General features: G+C 37.9%; 1 protein-coding gene across 1 annotated transcript; it reads right to left on the reverse strand.

Moving 5' to 3' along the window:
* Positions 1-10,587: 10,587 nt before the first annotated feature.
* Positions 10,588-11,319, reverse strand: LOC124892871. Its single transcript, XM_047404050.1, has 2 exons — positions 10,755-11,319; positions 10,588-10,670 (listed from the first exon to the last, which is right to left on the reverse strand). Exons 1-2 carry the CDS (start codon positions 11,317-11,319, stop codon positions 10,588-10,590), a joined length of 648 nt encoding a protein of 215 aa, XP_047260006.1.
* Positions 11,320-21,386: the final 10,067 nt, after the last annotated feature.

The raw sequence follows: 21,386 nt of genomic DNA on the forward strand, positions 1-21,386 counted from the left end.
CAAAATTGGTATCATTGGAAATCTAATTTAATTATCTATCTTTTGGTGGATTATGATTTTAGAATTTCATACCATAATGAGAGATATGCTCATTTAAAGTTGACTATACCAATGTCCTTCTCAAGAATTCAATCGGTAAGGAAATGTTTTGATTCGTCTATTATCTATGACACTTTTGAGGCCTTAATATGAATCAACCTTGATCATAACACTACCAAAGCACTAAAATTTATTACTCATGAGTTTGAAGCATGATCTTAAAAAATGTCTAAACTTTTAGGGTATTATAATATCTGCCCCTTGGGAACATTCATCCTCGAATGGGACTGACTAAGCTGAGATTACTAATATCCTGGTCTTACTTAAGGGATGAAACATCTGAAACATGATGACATACTGACTTGAATGATAAGCTGAATATATCTGAACATACTGAACATACATATTTGATGCATAACTGACAAGCTGAACGCATGCATATCTGATACATGAATATGTGACTGAACTATTATATATATGCATGACTGAATGCAATGATATTTAGTACCGAATTTGTAAATGGAATTTTGAACATGAGACTGAATAAGCTTAAGGAGGACTGTTAACTTAAGTCGAGTTTGAGTTAGCAAAAAAGAGGTGAGGATACTTGGTACGCATATCTGCTTCTGCTTCTGCTTCTCAAGTAGCTCCATCAACGGACTGGTTTCGCCAAAGAACTTTGACTAGAGGGACTTCTTTGTTCCTCAGTCTACAAGTCTAATAGTCTAGAATTTTGACCAAAATTTTCTCATAGAAGAGACGATTCTAAAAGTCAACGCTCTAAATAGGGACTAAAACTGCTGGGCCACCTATGCACTTCTTGAGCAATGAGACATGGCAGACTGGATGAACTGAAGCTAGATCTGAAGGTAATTCAAGCTCATAAGCTACCATGCCTAAACGGCTGAGAATCTTGAAGGGATCGATATATCGGGGACTGAGTTTTCCTTTCTTGCCGAACCTCTTCACTCCCTTCATAGGAGAGATCTGGAGATAGACAAAGTCATCGAACTCAAACTCGAGATCCTTTCTACAAACATCAGCATACGACTTCTGTCGGCTCTGAGCAGCCCAGAGTCTTTCTCTGATTAAATAAACCTTCTCTAAGGCATCGAATACCAAGTCAGGACCAATGATTGAGGCTTCACTAACTTTGAGCCAACCGATTGGAGATCTGCACCTCCTACCATAGAGAGCTTCAAACGGAGCCATCTGAATACTGTAATGATAACTATTGTTGTATGCAAACTCAATCAAAGATAAGTGGTCATCCCAACTTCCCTTGAAATCAATTTCATATGCCCTTAGCATATCTTCTAGAGTCTGAATGGTCTTTTCCACTTGAACATCTATCTGAGGATGAAAAGTTGTACTGAGATGAACCTGGGTACCAAGACCCTTTTGTAATGCTTTACAAAAGTGAGAAGTGAACTGGATACCTCTGTATGAGATGATAGATAATGGAACGCCGTGTAATCTAACCAATTCCCTGATGTAGAGTGGCATAATCCTCGACTGAATAAGAGGTATGAACTGGATGGAAATGAGCTGACTTGGTCATCCTATCTACAATGATCCAAACTGAATCGTGCTGATGATGAGTTCGAGGTAAACCTATCACAAAATCTATGTTCACTTCTTCCCATTTCTAAGTAGGAATAGTGAAATCCTGTAGGGAACCACTAGGCTTATGATGCTCTATCTTAACTTGCTGAAATATTGAGCACTTAGCCACAAAAGCTGCAACATTTATCTTCATCCCACTCCACCAATAGATCTCCTACAAGTCGTGGTACATCTTAGTGGTCCCTAGATGAATAGATTATTGCGCACCATGAGCCTCTGCAAGAATTCACTGCCTAAAGTCATCCATATCTGGAACACACAAATGACCCTGGCAACAAAGGACACTATCTCCTCCTTGGGAGAAAACCTCTACTCTCTAATTCTGAACTGACTCTTTTAGATTGACAAGGCTAGGATCCCTGTCTTTCTTTTCTTTCACCTTGGAAACTAGAGACCACTCTGAACTAATTTGAATGCATACACCACCCTATGAAGAATCGACTAAGAGAGCACCTAGTCTGGCAAGTTAATGGATTTCCTGAGCTATCATATTTTTTCTATCCTTAACGTGAGAAACACTATCCATGGAGAGTCTATTGAGAGCATCGGCGACAATGTTGGCCTTGCCTGGATGGTAAAGGACACTCATGTCATAATCTTTCAAAAGCTCTAACCACCTTCTCTGATGAAGATTAAAATCTTTCTGAGAAAAGACATACTAGAGACTTTTATGATCTGTGAAGACATCTACAAGAACTCTGTAGAGATAATGCCTCCAAATCTTTAAGGCAAGTACTACGGATGCTAGTTCAAGATCATGGGTAGGGAAATTCTTCTTATGAGGATTTAACTGTCTAGAGGCGTAGGCTATGACCTTACCATGCTGCATGAGGACACAACCTAAATCCACTTTGGATACATCACAATATACTACAAACCCATCGGAACCATCTGGAAGAGCTAAAACTAGAGTTGAGATGAGTCGAGTCTTCAACTCCTAAAAACTCTTCTCGCAAGAATATGACCATTGAAACTAGACCTTCTTCTGAGTCAATCTAGACATAGGGGATGCAATAGAAGAAAATCCCTCAACAAACCATCGGTAATAGCTAGCCAAACCCAAGAAACTCCTGATATCTAATGGAGAGACAGGGCAAGGTCAGTTTCTTACCACTTTGGTATTTTGAGGATCTACTCTAATGCCATCACCAGAAACAATATGGCCAAGGAATTCTATTGACCTTATCCAAAACTCACACATACTGAATTTGGCGAACAACTGATCGTCTCTAAGAGTCTGAAGAACAATTCTGAGATGGTATGCATAATCACACTCTGTGCGAGAATAGACCAGGATATCATCTATGAAGACTATGACGAATATTTCTAAGTAATGCTTGAACACACGGTTTATCAAGTCCATAAAAGTGACTGGGGCATTGGTAAGACCAAAGGACTTGACTAAAAACTCAAAGTAACCATACCGAGTATAGAAAGTTGTCTTCGAGATGTCACATTCTCTAACTCTGAGCTGATGATAGATTGATCTGAGGTCTATCTTGGAGAAATAACTAGCACCCTGAAGTTGGTCAAATAAGTCATCTATCGTAGGAAGAGGATACTTGTTCTTGACCATAACTTTATTGAGATAACAGTAATCAATGCATATCTTAAGAGAACCATCTTTCTTACGCACGAACAAGACTGGTGTGCCCTATGGGAAAATGCTGGGTCTAATGAATCCCTTATCTAAGAGATCCTTCAACTGTTCTTTTAGTTCTCTGAGTTCTACTGGTGCCATTCTGTATGGTAAAATAGAAATAGGCTGTGTATCTGGAATAAGGTCAATACCGAAGTCTATTTCCCTTTTGGGAAGAATGCCTGGAAGATCTTCAGGAAACATGTGTGAATACTCATTTACAACTAGGACTGATTCGAGACTTGGAGATTCAAAAACAGAGTCTTTAACATGAACGAGATGATAAACACATTTCTTATATATCATTTTCCTTGCCTGAAGGTAGGAAACAAGCTGACCCCTGAAAGATAAAGTACTACCCTTCCACTCTAGGATGGGCTCATTCGGGAACTGAAACTAAACTATCCTATTTCAACAGTCAACTGTGGCATTATAGGAATGAAGCCAATCCACGCCAAGAATGACATCAAAATTAGTTATCTCTAACTCGAGTAAATCTACTGACGTGTCTTTCTGAAATATCATAATCGGGCAGTTCCTGTATACCCACCGAGTTATGATGGTTTTACCCACTGGGGTAGAGACTGAAAAGGGCTCTGCTAAAATTTTAGGACTGATTCCAAAATTGCCTGCTATATAAGGAGTAACAAAAGACAAGGATGCACTTGGATCTAGCAAAGCATAAACATAATCATGGAAAATCTGTAATGTACCAGTAACAACGTTAGGAGAATTTGCCTGATCTTGTCTGGTCTAAAAATCATAGAGTCTGTTTGGGCGTTTCCCACTAGTAGCATTGGAAGTGGCACCCTGCTGATTTGGGTGATCGAACTGGGCTGTGGAATGATTTTACTAACCTAGCAGACCTGATTATGGACACTCTCTAACCCTGTGGCCTGGTCTTCCATAACCAAAAGAAATATCGCTACTAGTTCTACAGGTACCCTTGTGGTTCTTACCACAAGTCTAACACAGGGGATTAGTTCGGGCACTGCTGACACTTCCCTCAGACTTAGAGCCTAGTGCTCGATCTCGGTTGCTGTCTATGAATTTCGGCACTAGGGCACTGGCAGAGGAAGGAGTTAGAACTGTTGACCTAGGATGAAACTGTGAACGGTTTCCTTCTTCTAATTTGGATTGAGCAAAACTGAAACTGCCTGACTTTGCTGTCTTGTTTTGCCTCTCCCTAATCCTAATCTTCTGCTCCTCTATTTGCGGAGCATTGGTCATGAGTTTGGCTAAAGTCATATCATTTTTCAGCATCGCAGACCTACACTCATTTACCATGCTATCATTCTATAATGCCCCAAGAACCCATCCCAAGACATCACACGGTGCTTAAGGTCAAACGTGGCCTCAAGCTAACCCTCTAAGCCTGTCATCACTTTCAGAACTTACTGTAACACAAATCATGCTAAGATAAAGAGAAATAAGCATGTCATGACCATGCTTAGATACAAAATAATACTGTCCTTTACAACCAAAATACTGAGATCCTATACATACTGGCACACTAATCTAACAAAGCCTCTAATATATAAGACTGAGGAGCCATTGGGACAGATCCCCAACTGACTCGTACTGAACTAAAAACAAATGACCATCTATCAGCAAGACAAAATGAGAGATACAAGTCCTCGAACCATGAGGACTCACCAACTGTAGAGATGCAGAAGAAGGTACTCGAAGATCACTGTCGCTGCTGAGGCTGAGCACCTGAACCTATATCATGATGAAATATAGAATGCAAAAGAGTATGGGAGTCAATACTTGGGAATGTACTGAGTATGCGGGGGTGGATGCAACATTTGAATAATATCATAAATGTATAAGAAAAATCATGCATGCTGACCATAATAATTCTCTTCGCTTGAATTATCTAAAATATTTTTCTCATAAATCATCAGTAGTAATACATGCTTGATAAATCTCGTAAATCATTTATCTCAACTCAAACTCTTTAAATCATGACTTTGAGTGACTCATTAACTCAAAAGACTTAAATCATTATGGATGTGGGAGTTTCTTATAACCGACATGACTACACCATGTGAGCCGCATGGAGTCCAACGTTTTGCCCTCCTAAGTAGAGAACCCCACTTTGGCAAGGGTGTAGTACTCTTTCTAGGGAGTACAACCTCAATCTCATCTTCACAATCTCATACTCAGTCTTTGGCCCACAATTATCAACATCAGTCCTACGGTGGCACGTAGTTTTGGAGAAATACTAAATTTTCCACTCGGTGCTAAATACTTCTCCCAGACTTAGCTCAGAACGCGTTAGGAAATCCACCTCAATCAATATCAACTCATGGTTATATTATAAAGACCAAAACAGAAATATATATATATCATCTGAAAAGTCATAAACATCTTGTGGATTCCTAACTCGACTCAACTCAACACAAGCTTTCTCAATATCAAGTATATTAGTTTACCAAATCATTTCAAATATCAAAAACTTCATGGAAACATCATAAGACTCATTCTTGTCTCTCAATTTCACATGTCAATATACATTCAATAGTCGAATTTCTCATAGAAAGGCATAACTCATGACACTTGTCTCAAATCATCCAAAAATCACCAATTCGTAATAAAAATATTCAACTCATGGAACTTGACTTAAATTGCTTAGAAATCATCAATACATAATGATAATATACGGCTCATAGAATAAATTCTCAATTTAAGAAATATGATGGTGCAACAATCATAAATATCAAACTTATTCAACTCAAATCTCATAAATCATAATTAAAGAAATTTGGGTGTAAAGCCACTTGCAAAATCATGTAAATCAGTAGTAGAAATTAAACCTTTATGCACAAGAACGAAAGGAGTGTTCTTGTTCAAACCCCATATACCTTGGATTTTGATTTTGAAGATGTAGAAACTTGTTTGGAACTTCTTCTTAACACTTTTGAGCCAAGATCCTTGATGCCTTTGACTTGGGGAACTCAGTTTTAGAATCACTATGGAGGATTCTTGAATTTATTTGGAAGAAGATTGGATTTTGGATCTTGGAAGAAACCCTAGGTTTGTAGATATTTCTTGGAAGATTAGAGAGAAAAGAGAGAAAAATGATCTTCTCTTCTATACATATATATATATATATAGGGCTTAAAAGGAGTGGAAATGACCAAAATGCCCTTTTGAAAAGAGTTAAAAATTGCTGATCGGGGATAGTGACGGTCGACCTAATGGTCCGTCAGAGGGACTGACGGTCCACTAAGTCATCCGTCACTCGAACACCAAAACTGGAATGTTCTGCCTCAACGTGATGGCTGACCTGACGGTCCGTCAGAAAAGTGACAGCCAAATTAGCTGTCTTATTCTCATTCCTAGTATTCAGGTTCGAACCCACACACTAACATCATTTCTTATTATTTCTAGCTCATAACACTCCACCAAATCGTCCATTACCTGAGGGCAGGAAATGAGACATTCTATCTGGGTTTGAAGGACACCTTGACGGTCCGTCAAGTTTGTGACGGTCCACCACTTTAACCGTCACACAACATCCCAAAAAGGGTGCTACTGCCTTATCTTGATGGGACACTTGACGGTCCACCAAGGACCTGACAGTCCTCCAGGTTGACCGTCAAACCTGGGCGTTCTGATATCGTTTAGTAAAACGGCCATAACTCCTTCGTCCGATGTCAGATTTTGATGAAATTGGTATCGATGGAAAGCTTATTCAATGATATACATGAAAAAAAGGTGGAAATTAAATAAATACAACATGGTTTAAACATCAATCACTTTGGAAGTCATACATATCCATTCAAACAGATAGATTTAGGCTTAAGGAATGATCGGGGCATTACAATATCTCCCCCTTGGAAACATTCATCCTTGAATGTTTCTAGATAGGCCAAGAACAAGAGAAAATCAGGACGCACAGCTGGAACTACTCACGTAGAAGGGCTCACTTTACTCTGATACTCTTGAGTACTTTACCAAATGCACGAATCATAGAGGGAATAAACATATAGCGGAATACATTAGATTAGAAGGAAACTGAATTAAGGTAATAGTACCTTCAGCTTGATTCAAACTTGTGGAGAAAAGATAAGGGTAACTGGCTCGCATATCCACTTCTGCTTCCCAAGTGATACCCTCTACTGATTGATTTCGCCATAGAACTTTAACCAGGGAAACTTCCTTGTTCATCATTCTACGGACTTGATAATCTTGGATTTCAACAGGTTTTTCATCATACAAAAGGCTATCCTGAATATCACAACCTTCTGACGGATCAACAACAACAGAGTCTCCAATGTGTTTTTTGAGCATAGAAACATGAAACATAGGATGGACAGCTGACAATTCTGCAGGCAACTCAACCTCATAAGCTGCTTTCCCAACACGATCCAAAACTCTATAAGGGCCAATATATCTGAGACTCAGCTTCCCTTTCTTTCCAAATCTTTTCACCCCTTTCATGGGTGAGATTTTCAAATATACCAAATCATCGACTTCAAACTCAAGAGCTCTTCTTCTCACATTAGTATACGACTTCTGACAACTCTGGGCTGTCTTCAACCTCTCTCAAATCAACTTAAATTTTTCCATGGCATCGAACACAGCATCAGGTCCAATCACAGCAGCTTCACCCACTTCGAACCAGCCTATGGGCGATCTACATCTTCTCTCATAAAAGGTTTCAAATGGAGCCATTCCAATACTAGCATGAAAACTATTATTGTAAGCAAATTCAATTAATGACAAGTGTTTATCCCAACTTCCTTTGAAATCAAGAACACATGCCCTCAACATATCCTCCAAAGTATGAATAGTCCTCTTAGCCTGACCATCTGTCTGCGGATGAAAAACAGAGCTAAGATGAACCTGGGTGCGAAGACCCTTCTGAAAGGTTCTTCAAAACTGAGAAGTAAACTAAGTACCTCTATCAGAGATGATAGATAAAGGAACTCCATGCAACCTGACTAACTCTCGGATATACAGCTTAGCATAGTCCTCAGCGGTAAAAGATGTATGTACTGGCAGAAAATATGCTGACTTAGTCAACCTATCTACAACAACCCATATAGAATCATGATGATGACGAGAAGAAGGTAAACCAGTCACAAAATCCATATTCACTTCCTCCCACTTCCAAGTAGGGATACTAAGTTCTTGCATCATTCCACCGGGTCTCTGGTGTTCTATCTTCACCTGCGGGCAAGTTGCACACTTCTCTACAAACTTCGCTATATCATTCTTCATACTATTCCACCAATAAATCTCCCACAAATCATGGTACATCTTGGTAGCACCGGGATAAATAGAATACCGCGCGCCATGTGCCTCAGCTATAATCCTCTCCCTTAGATCATCAACATCAGGCACACATAACCTATTCTGAAATCTTAATACATCATCTCCCCCTTGGAAGAAAACCTCCACCTTTTGATATTTAACTAATTCTTTCAGTTCGACCAAATGAGAATCCATATCCTACTTCTCCTTTACTTCCGAAACTAGGGAAGATTCGGAACTACTCTGAACCCAAACACTATCCTCAGCTGAATCGAGCAATCTAACGCCCAAACTATCCAAACGATGCACTTAGCAAACCAACTCCCTCTTATCTTCCTCTACATGTGATACACTACCCATGGACGACCTACTAAGAGCATCTGCCACTACATTGGCCTTGCCTGGGTGATATAACAGACTCATATCGTAATCTTTTAGCAATTCTAACCATCACCTATGCTGAAGATTCAATTCTCTCTTAGTAAACACATACAACAAACTCTTTTGATCTGTAAAAACATCAACATGAACATCATACAAGTAGTGTCTCCAAATTTTTAAAGCAAAAACCACTACAGCTAACTCAAGGTCATGGGTCGGATAATTCTTCTCATGAGGTTTCAACTATTGGGAGGCATAAGGTATAACCTTACCCTTCTACATCAACACACAACCTAAACCAACTTTGGAAGCATCACAATATACCACAAAATCATCGACACCGTTAGGTAGGGTTATCACAAGGTCTGAAGTAAGTCGAGTCTTCAATTCCTGAAAACTCTTCTCGCAAGAATTTGACCACTGGAATTTAACTTTCTTTTGGGTCAACCGGGTCAAAGGAGCAGTAATGGAAGAGAAACCTTCGACAAAATGATGGTAGTATCCAGCTAGACCTAAGAAACTTCTAATATCATATGGGGAAATAGGTCTAGGCCAACTTTTCACAACTTCTACCTTTAGAGGATCAACTCGAATACCTTCAGAAGAAACAATATGACCCAGAAAAGCAATTGATCAAAGCCAAAATTCACACTTACAAAATTTGGCAAACAACTACTGGTCTCTAAGGGTTTGCCAGACAACTCGAAGATGATCTGCATGGTTGTTTTCACTTTGAGAGTATACAAGAATATCATCTATGAACACAATAACAAACATATCTAGGTACTGTCTGAACATTAGATTCATGAGGTCCATAAAAGCTGTCGGGGCATTCGTTAGCCCGAAGGACATGACCAAGAATTTAAAATAACCATAACAAGTGCAGAAAGCCATCTTGGGAATATCACACTCTCTGACTTTAAGTTGGTGATAATTGAATCTCAAATCTATTTTTGAGAAGTAGTTGGCACCTTGCAGCTGATCAAACAGGTCATCAATTCTAGGAAGAGGGTACTTGTTCTTAACTGTGACCTTGTTGAGCTAACGATAGTTAATGTACATACACAAAAAACCATCTTTCTTTCGCACAAATAGAATGGGTGCACCACAGGGAGATACACTGGGCCTTATAAAACCCTTATCAAGAAGATCTATGAGTTGCTCCTTCAACTTCTTAAGTTCTGCAGGGGCCATATGATATAGAGGAATAGAAATAGGCTGTGTATCAGGGAGAAGATCAATTTCGAATTCTATCTCTCTATCAGGAGGTACCCTTGGGAGATCCTCCGAGAAAACATCAGGAAACTCATTGACAATGCTAAGAGACTGAATAGTTAGAGTCTCAGACTTAGTGTCCATAACTCGAACTAAATGATAGATACAACCATTAGAAATAAACTTCCTAGCTTTAAGATAGGATATGAAATGACTTTTAGGAGACACAAATTTCCGAACCACTCAAAAGCTGGCTCATTAGGAAACTGAAATTTGACTACACGGGTACGACAGTCTATAGACGCATAACAAGAGTGTAGCCAATTCATAACCAAAATAATGTCAAAATCAACCATGTCTAGCTCAATTAAATCTGCAATCATGACTCTATAAAGGACAGTGTTAGGACATTTTATATATACTTACGTGGCAACAACAAATTCACCCACGGGTGTAGAGACTGGGAGAGGCTTAGGGATCTTTTTAGCATAAATTTCAAAATTCACTGCCACCAATGGAGTCACATAAGAAAGACTTAACCCAGGGTCCATTAACATATACACATCAAAATGAAATACATGGAGCATACTAGTAACAACATCTGGTGAATCGTCCTGCTCCTGGCGGGGTGGTATAGCATAAAAGCAATTCTGGCACTGACCGCCGGCAGTACTAGACAAGGCACCCTGAGGAGGAGTAGGACGAACTATAAGGGCTAGAGAACTAACAGTCTGACTCTGGGGACAAATATCACGACTCCCCTGTCTAGCGTAAAGGCAATCCCTGAAATTATGGCCCAATTTACCGCAACCAAAACAACCCCTCTGGCCGACTAAGCACTCATCGGGATGGTCCCTACCCCACTTCGGGCATGTAGAAATACAAGGTCTGTTACTCACACTATCCTGGGACTGGGTCATAGAAGGCCTACTACCCTGCTCCGACTTAATTCTAAATGTAGAAGTACTGGCTGATGAAGGCACTGGCATAAGAGAACGACTCTGGAACTGAGGGCAGATCCCTCCAAAAAATCTAGCCTGACTATACCCCTGTTGCTCAGATCTAACTCTCTTATTCCCTCTTACTCTCTCTATCTCCTTCACTTTGTCTGCTTCAATCAGCTGAGCATGGATTATTAGTCTTGAAAGGTCCATGTCCCTATTAAGCATAGTGGATCTACACTCTTTCATGACATAACCAGATACACCAGCCAAGAACTTACTCATACTAGTTCTAGAATCAGCCATCATACCAGAAGCATATTTAGACAATTGGTTAAACTTATGGCAATACCCCTTAACTATCATGGGGCCTTGTCTCAAGTTCATAAATTCTTCTAATTTTGCTTTCCTCAGCTCCGGGGGAAAGAATCTATCTAAGAAGGCATTTTGAAATAATTGCCAAGCCACAGGAGCATCATTCTCTCTTCTACTTTTCCTCCACATCTCTACCCAATCATAAGCAACATCTTTCATTCTATAGGCAGCTAATTCAACACTCTCCTCCTCAGTCGCGTGCATAATCTGAGTGATCTTTCTCACTTCATCTAAATACATTTGTGGGTCCTCACCTACTTTCGACCCATAGAACTTAGGTGGATTCATTTGTATAAAGTCACGAACTCGGGTTTCAGCAGAATTATTCCCTTGTGGAGGTGGAACAGTAGCCTGGGTGTTGGCTTGAGCATTGGCGGTGACCATTTGGGCTAGCGCTTAGAAAGCTGCCCAAAATTCAGCATGGGACACCGTCTCACCTAAAGGATCAAAGGGTTGAGGTCGTTCGTTGTTTTTGCAAGCTCTACGAGGAGGCATTTTTTGTCATAAGATAGCATGAATTAACCATAGAGAGAAATAATCATAGGAACAATAGACTCTTGAAAGAAAGAAATAACTTTTCCTAAAACATCCTGTAGCCTCTTACTCATAGATGTGGCGCGCTACACACCGATGATTAAGACTCTATGTAACGTGGCTTGTCAAACTCCCTAGGACTCTTCAAACCTTAGGCTCTTATACCAAGCTTGTAACGCCCCAAGAACCCATCCCGAGATATCACACGGTGCTTAAGGTCACACGTGGCCTCAAGCTAACCCTCTAAGCCTGTCATCACTTTCAGAACTCACTATAACACAAATCATGCTAATATAAAGAGGAATAAGTATGTCATGACCATGCTCAGATACAAAATGATATTGTCCTTTACAACCAAAATACTGAGATCTGTACTTACTGGCACACTAATCTTACAAAGCCTATACTACATAAGACTGAGGAGCTATTGGGACAAAACCCCAACTGACTCGTACTGAACTGAAAACAAACGACTATCTATCAGCAAGAAAAAATGATAGATACAGGTCCTCGAACCATGAGGACTCACCAGCTGTAGAGATTTAGAAGAAGGTACTTGAAGATCACTATCACTGCTAAGACTGAGCACCTGAACCTATATCATGATGAAATATAGAATACAAAAGAGTATGGGAGTTAGTACTTGGGAATGTACTGAGTATGCGGGGGTGGATGCAATATTTGAATAATAGCATAAATGTCTAAGAAAAATCATGCATGCTGACCATAATAATTCTCTTCGCTTGAATTATCTAAAACATTTTTCTCATAAATCATCAGTAGTAATACATGCTTCATAAATCTTATAAATCATTTATCTCAACTAAAACTCTTTAACTCATGACTTAGAGTGACTCGGTAACTCAAGAGACTTATCATTATGGACGTGGGAGTTTCTTATAACCGACATGACTATACCATGTGAACCGCATGGAGTCCAACATTTTGTCCTCCTAAGGAGAGAACCCCACATTGGCAGGGGTGTTGTACTCTTTCCAGGGATTACAACCTCAATCTTATCTTCATAATATCATACTCAGTCTTTGGCCCACAATTATCAACATCAATCATCGGTGGCACGTAGTTTTGAGAAAATATCAAATTTTTTGCTCGGTGCTAAATACTCCTCCCAGACTCAGCTCAAAACGCGTTAGGAAATCCACCTTAATAAATATCAACTCATGGTTATATTATAAATACCAAATATATATATATATATATATATATATATCTCATATGAAAATCATAAACATCTTGTGGATTCCTAACTTGACTCAACTCAACACAAGCTTTCTCAATATCAAGTACATTTGTTTATCAAATCATTTCAAATATCAAAAACTTCATGGAAACAACATAAGACTCATTCTTGCCTCTCAATTTCACATATCAATATACATTCAATAGTCGAATTTCTCATGAAAAGGAATAACTCATGACACTTGTTTCAAATCATCCAAAAATCATCAATTCATAATTAAAATATTCAACTCATGGAACTTGACTTAAATTGCTTATAAATCATCAATACATAATGATAATATACGGCTCACGGAATAAATTCTCAATTTAAGAAACATGATGGTGAAACAATCATAAATATCAAACTTATTCAACTCAAATCTCATAAATCATAATTAAAGAAATTTGGGTGTAAATCCACTTGCAAAATCATGTAAATCAGTAGTAGAAATTAAACCTTTATGCACAAGAACGAAAGGAGTGTTCTTGTTCAAACTCCACATACCTTGGATTTTAATTTTGAAGATGTAGAAACTTGTTTGGAACTTCTTCTTAACACTTTTGAGCCAAGATCCTTGATGCCTTTGACTTGGGGAACTCAGTTTTTGAATCACTTTGAATCATTATGGAGGATTCTTGAATTTATTTGGAAGAAGATTGGATTTTGGATCTTCGAAGAAATCCTAGGTTTCTAGATATTTCTTGGAAAATTAGAGAGAAAAGAGAAAAATGATCTTCTCTTCTATACATATATACATATATATAGGGCTTAAAAGGAGAGAAAATGACCAAAATGCACTTTTGAAAAGAGTTGAAAATTGTTGATCGGGGCCTGTGATGGTCGACCTGATGGTCCGTCAGAGGGACTGACGGTCCACCAAGTCGTCCGTCACTCGAACACCAAAACTGGAACGTTCTGCCTCGATGTGATGACTGACCTAACGGTCTGTCAAAAAAGTGATAGTCCACCAAGTCGTTCGTTACCTGAGGGCCAGAAATAAGACATTCTGTCTCGGTCTGATGGATACCTTGATGATCCGTCAACTTTGTGACGGTCCACCACTTTAACCATCACACAACGTTCTAAAATAGGAGATAATGCCTTGTCTTGAAGGGACACTTGACGGTCCACCAAGGACCTGACGGTCCACCAGGTCGACCATCAAACCTGGGCATTCTGATACCGTTTAGTAAAACGTCCATAACTCCTTTGTCTAATGTCAGATTTTGATGAAATTGGTATAGATGGAAAGCTTATTCAATGCTCTACATCAAAAAATGGAAATTAGAGAAATAAAACATGGTTTAAACATCAATCACTTTGGAAGTCATATATATTTATTCAGAAAGACAAATTTAGGCTTAAGGAATGATCGGGGTATTACACATTCACCCCTGACATGAACTTGATCATATTAGCCCTATTGTCATCAACCACATGAGGGGCATATCTAGCTAGCTGAGTAAATCTGAGAGAATACTCTTTAACCATTGTATCCCTGCCTAAGGTTAATGAACTCTAGAACTTTGAAACTAACCCATGACTAATATCTGTACCTGTACACTGCAAAATATACATGTAAAATGCAGAAAACATAAATAATAGGCCATAAGGTTCAACTGAATAAGTTATCTAATAAATATTAATATCCATATAGGATAACGAGTACCCAAAACAACTAAAGTCTGAATCAAATCTGAACTAAATTTGAAAGCCTCTGAATACTGTCTGAGTAAAGAGTTGAAGGAATATTTGTCCAACTAACTCCATAAATTGAAAGCTATCCAAAGAAAATAAATGAAGTCAAATTATGTCGTCCTCGAATAAAGACGATTCACTGCAACTCTGTATACTGAAATGCAACTGCTACTGCTGATCTGGAACTCGTGGATCTGAACCTATGGTGTAACATAAAAGAATGCACCATAGAGCAAATGCATCAGTACAATAAAAGTACTGAGTATATGAGTGAGGTAGGCTATATGCAAAAGGTCTTAATGCATGAGTAGTGCTAACTGACTAACTAATATGGACGTGAGAGTGCAAACATGCATACATAGTAACTGAGATCATGAATATGTGATATCTAGATCTATACTCTAACACATGGTTTATTGATATCTAACATAACTAATAATGGAATTTTTGATAACATGGATGACTGTGTCTGACAGTCCTGAATCTGATAGAACTACTTGAGATTTGCACTGTAGTTGAACTGACTATATTTGATAGTTCTGGTATACTGAAATCTGAAGAACTATCTGAGTTCTTTTACTGAAACTAAGACTAAAACTATGGGAGGTAGTTGTTTAACTGATATGCCCCAAATATGCTATAATAGCTGAGCTGGGGTCCAATCTGTGCCTTGATTGGAAGGGTGTTAATACCACGCCACTGGTAAGGACAAACTGTGAGTGATCCTTATCTGGTAGGTTACTCTAATGAGAATAGTGGGACCTTGGTATGATAGGTCAAATCAATTTATCGCCCTAATCTGACAGGTTAAGATATCTCAACCTACGCTGGCTACGTAGTTCTGGAACACAAGGATGACTGCTAAGAATCATACCCTTATCTGGCAAGTGAGTTCCCATCCTTGGGTTCACTCAGTGCTAACTTCTACTCCCATCTGAAGAGATTAAACATGATTAACTGACTGTACATGGACTGAGTAACTGACTTCTGTTGACTGATGCAATAGTACTATTATCTGAGAATTAACTCAGATCATGAGATTTTTTAGATTTTCTGAGTCACATGACTGACTGAGTTCTATAGATCATTGCTTGACTGAGAGTATCATGACAGTATGACATGGCTCTAGGCACGCGGCTATATTTTTTTTCCGGGTACAAGTACCCCCAGGACTCGATGGAATGAAATTGACACATATGACTAACTTGATCATAAGAATAGAGTCCACAATTCACAATACCATAAGTAGGGGATTTCATACTACACTTGGTTCTCAATACCTTATACATGAAAGGGGATGCGCACAACATATATATACTCGCATTGCTTCAATATCATACTCATTCTATATCACAATAATAACACACAATAATAAAGTGGAGTAAATGTGGAATCATAAAGAATAGAACATGAACTTGTCATTTAAGCACTATTAAGTCATAAAAACATGGATTCTATCATTCTTGGCTTTTTATCAAACACCTTACATGCACAATTTGAGAATAGGTGTACTTATCAAGTTGACAATCTTAATCCATACAAAATTCATGGGATTTAACTAACCTACTCACATGCTTCAAGAAAAATACATCAAGATACAACCTTGAATCCAAACAACAATTATCAACATGACTATAGTCATAACACAACAAGGAAATCACAATTTATAATTTAAAACATGATTCTTGAGATTCATGGATGAAAGGGATCCATGGATGAACACTACACATACCTTAGTGATTGAATCTTGAAAGAGATCTAATGTTTCTGAAGGTTCTTGAAGAAATCCTTAAGCTTGCTGTTGATTTTTCTTGACTAGGGTTTAACCCCTTTGGGAGAGAATGTTCTTGTTCTTGAGGAGATGATCTTGAGAGGAAACTCTAATCTTGTGGTTGAGAGTGTATGAGAGAATTTTTTAGATGTTTAACTAAAGAGAATGAAAGATAATACGCTCCTTGAGGGTTATAAATCATGGAAAGTGAAGAAAAAGGACCAAAATACCCTTACTAAACTGCTTCCTAATTGCTAAAAATCTAAGGCTGACAACATTCGTGATAAGTCATCATACTTGTGATAAGTCGTCACAAATGTCGTCACTGGGGGGATGGAATTGATGGATTTCTGCCTAAGGCTAACGACATTCGTGATAATTCGTCACACTTGTGATAACTTATCACAAAATGTCATCACTGGGGGCTGGTTTCTGCCTAAGGCTGACGACATTCATGATGATTCATCACACTTGTGATAAGTTATCACGAATATCGTCAGTCAGTTTTCCAGGCTGACATGCTGGAGTGAAATAGGCATAACGTTTTGCTTCGGTATCGGATTTAGGCAATATTGGTATCTTTGGAAATATGATTAAATTATCTATCTGTTGGTGTTTCACAAGCTCAGAAATTTATAGCATAACGATAGATAGGCTCATTTGAATTTGACTATACCAATATCCTTCTCAAGAATTCAATTGGTAAGAAAATGTTTTGATTCGTCTATTAGCTAGGACACTTTTGAGGCCTTAATATGTATCAACCTTAATCATAACACTTTTGAGGTCTATTAGCTATGTCCTCAAAGGATGAGGACTCGATTCTACTCTGACTGTTGAATCTGAAATCTACTGTTGATTTGGAACTCGTGTCTCTGAACTTATGGTATAACATAAAAAGAAATCACCACAGTACAAATGTGTCAGTACAATAAAATATACTGGGTATACATATGAGATAGGCTATAGCAAGTGTTTGCATGCATGATCAATACTAACTGACTGTCTAACATGATCGTGAGAATGTATACATAAATACACAACTGTAACTGACAACGTGATAACATGATACTAATACCGTGGTAGCATGACTACTGAGTCTGGATAATGATAACATGACATAAATGACAACATAAATGACTGTATATGAATATAACTGATAATATGGGTGACTGTGTCTGACAGTCCTGAATCTGATGGAACAATTTGAGTTCCTACTATGTCTAAGTTGACTGTGTCTAACAGTCCTAAAATTTGAAAAACTACCTGAGTTCTATTACTGAGACTGATTGAGTGTATCTGACAGTCCTAATTCTGTAACATAAAACTGTAGGAAGTAGTATCTAAATGATATGCCCCAAATGTTCTATAATAGCTGAGTTGGGGTCCAATCTATGCCCTGATTAGAAGGGTGTCAATACCGTGCAGCTAGTAAGGACAACATGTGAATAACCCTCATATAACAGGTAACTCTAGCAAAAACAGTGGGGACCCTCACATAAAAGGTTAATACACCTCATCTACCCTCATATAGCAGGCTACGATGTCTCAACCTATGTTGGCTACATAGTTCTAAAATGCAAGAATTTCTTCTAAGAATCACACCCTCGTATAATAGGTAAGTCCCCATCCTTGGGTTCACTTGATGATAATTTCTACTCCCATCTGAATGGACATTGAACATGATTTACTGAACTGAACTGAGCGTGGACTGAGTTACTGAATTTTCGTGGCTGATAAAATACTACCGATATCTGACAACTGACTGAGTCATGAGATAATGGAGATTTTTTCTGAGTCATAAGACTATCTGAAGTCTAAGAGTTCATATCTTGACTGAGAGTATCATGAAAATATGATATGGATCTAGGCACACAGCTAATATTTTGGGTATAAGTACCCCCAGGACTAGATAGAAAGAAACTGAGATAACATGATTTACTTGAAGACTTGACTATCATCATAATACATACTACCTTTATAGGAGCATTTCATCAAACATGTAATAGGTATGAACTTGTGCATACATGGGGATTTCATGATATCATGCTAGTTAGACAATATTCCTTCATCTAGGCATTTAATCAACCATATGACAGACATGATACATGCAAACATGATTATTCAATTCTAATTTCATCATTCAAGGGTTTAAATCTTAGGGTTGCATGAATCTATGGCTATAGTAATTAAACTCACATAGAAACTATCAACAATCATGGAGTAGAATTCAATTTCACATCAATCAAACATGAACATGGGCAGCCAAAACATGAAAACATATAGACAATTCATAACTTAAGTTTAGAAAAGGGATTCTTGGATTTCATAGATGAAAGAAGCCCATGAATGAACAATATGCATACATTAGTTCATGATTTCATGAAGATTGATGGTGAAACCTTCTTGAAATTGGACCTTCTATGAAAACCCTAGCTTGAGTTCTTGAGAGTATTTGAGAAAAACATCAATATTTTGGATGAATAAAGGCTAAATCCCGTGTTTGAAAGCTTATATAGGAGGGGGGAGGAATTGATCCTTTTAACCCTGGACATGTAATTTAATTTTCAGTAAAATTTCTCAAATTGGGCCCTTGGCATGACGCGGCGTTATCACACCGCTTCACTGGAAATTGACAATTGGGAAACTGCACGGTGGTGCAATACGGAGCTACTGCATTTCCACCTAGTCTATGAACTAGAAGTTTGGTATGACACATCAGTATCTCGGAGCAACACTGGAATTTGAAAATTTCCATTTGAGCTATCTCCGCGACGCGCTGAAGGCTTAGGTCAAACACTGTGTCACAAAAAGGACCTAACTCTTTGCCCGGGTGTCGAATTTGGGCGAATTATATATCGATGGAAAGCTTATTCAATTTTCCATGTGATAGGAAGTGAAAATTATGGAAATAGAATGTGTATAAGAATGAATTCTTATTTCAAAGCAAGTTCTAACATTCTTGAGAGGATTTTCAAGCTAAGAAAAAGAACGGGTATTACAGTAACCAAAATCACCAATTTCGAAAGTTAATTACCAAGTCATTATGAAGTGGTATCGGTATACCAACTATAAATTGCAAGAAATGTCATAATACAACACTTAGTGGATTCCTATATACTCAAAACTCTTTCATTAAAATCACTTGGGAGATTCCTGTGTACCTCACAAGGTTTTCATAGATTACTCACTTAGGGTATTCCATTGTACCCCACAAGGTTTTCAAAACCATCTTTAACCAAATCATGGCCACCAAGTCCTTTCCAAACCTTTAAAAATCAACCAAAATAATTTAGGTTCCATTACAATATTATGCAATGCAAAATTTTCAATAATAGTCAAACTATGTAAAAAAATCATTCTCATAGACGTTTAAACAAGCATGTTGAGGGCATAAGATTTCCAAAACCAAAAACCAAGTATAAATTAACCATTCCTATACGACCATATGTTCAAACCATAATAATAACATGAAAACCATAAGAAAAATATGGAAAAACATTATCCAACCAAGAACAACCAAAACCCCCAACGTATATTTCAAAACCCAAATAATACAATAATAATATTATGAAAACCATCCATGAAAATATGATTTTAGTTGAACCAACAATAAGGGAGGAGTAACATGCCTTAGACACCAAAGAAAACGGAGAGATTTACTCTTGAAAGCCCCTAATTGAATCACCTTGAGGAAACCTAGTCATTTCTTGAACCAAAAGCTTGGGAGCGATTTGAGAGTGTTTAGAGTGTGTTTGATTGAGAATACTACGGTAAATGAAGTTCCAATAGTATTTTAAGTTTTGGTATCAAAATAATCTAAGAGAAAAAATATTCAGAATACCCCCAACCTAAACTGTAAAAATTCACGCAGGTGGATACGATTTTGGACCCTCCCACTTATACCTATATCATACGAGTAGTACCTTCCACTCTACCTTAATCAGAATATTAGACACCAAATTCTTCCCAACATGTGACTCCTTAGGTAAAATCGTACCATCAACATACGACAAGTACCCTCAAATCGTACCCTAGGCAGAACATCAAGGTTAGACACTGGACAACATATGGTTTGACATTATACTTCTCGTATCATGCAGATATGACTGGTATGATATTTTATCGTACCTTGGACAGAAGATGACCTAGAACACACTATTTATCATACGAATTGGGCTCCTAGGTCGTTAGCACAACATACGGCTAGCATGCTTGAGTCGTATAATCCCCAGAAAGTTCAAAACTCAGGAAATTTCGAAGGCCAAAATTCAAGGTGTTTCAGCTAATCAAATTGGAATAGAAGATAAAAGTATTACAAGTCATAATAATTAACAACTTAAAAATTTAAAGGTCAACATGCCTGCTTTGGCACTACTTCGTTGGTCCTTTTCCTTGCCTCCATTTTTTCTCTATTTTAGTTTTTTGTCTTATTTTTTTAATCTGTTATATATTTAAAAATACGTAAAAAATACTATAAATCACAATAATTAACAACTTATAAAATTTAAAAGAATATTTGGTTGACTCTCAAAATTATATCAGTGTCACGTAAATTGAAATAGAAATAAAAGTTTTATAAATCACAATAATTACAAAGTTAAATTATTTTTAAAATATAATTGACTATCAATGCTACAAAAGTTTGGACAAGGAGAG

Source organism: Capsicum annuum, unplaced genomic scaffold, assembly GCF_002878395.1.
Source record: "Capsicum annuum cultivar UCD-10X-F1 unplaced genomic scaffold, UCD10Xv1.1 ctg5145, whole genome shotgun sequence".
Taxonomy (NCBI): Eukaryota; Viridiplantae; Streptophyta; class Magnoliopsida; order Solanales; family Solanaceae; genus Capsicum; species Capsicum annuum.

Bases quoted from the DNA above. Each gene is read 5' to 3' on its own strand.
- LOC124892871 (XM_047404050.1), bottom strand. From the start codon at position 11,319: ATGGACCTTTCAAGACTAATAATCCATGCTCAGCTGATTGAAGCAGAC. The intron at 10,671-10,754 runs GTATGCTCCATG...CATTGGTGGCAG, and splicing joins TTCACCAGATGTTGTTACTA to TGAATTTTGAAATTTATGCT.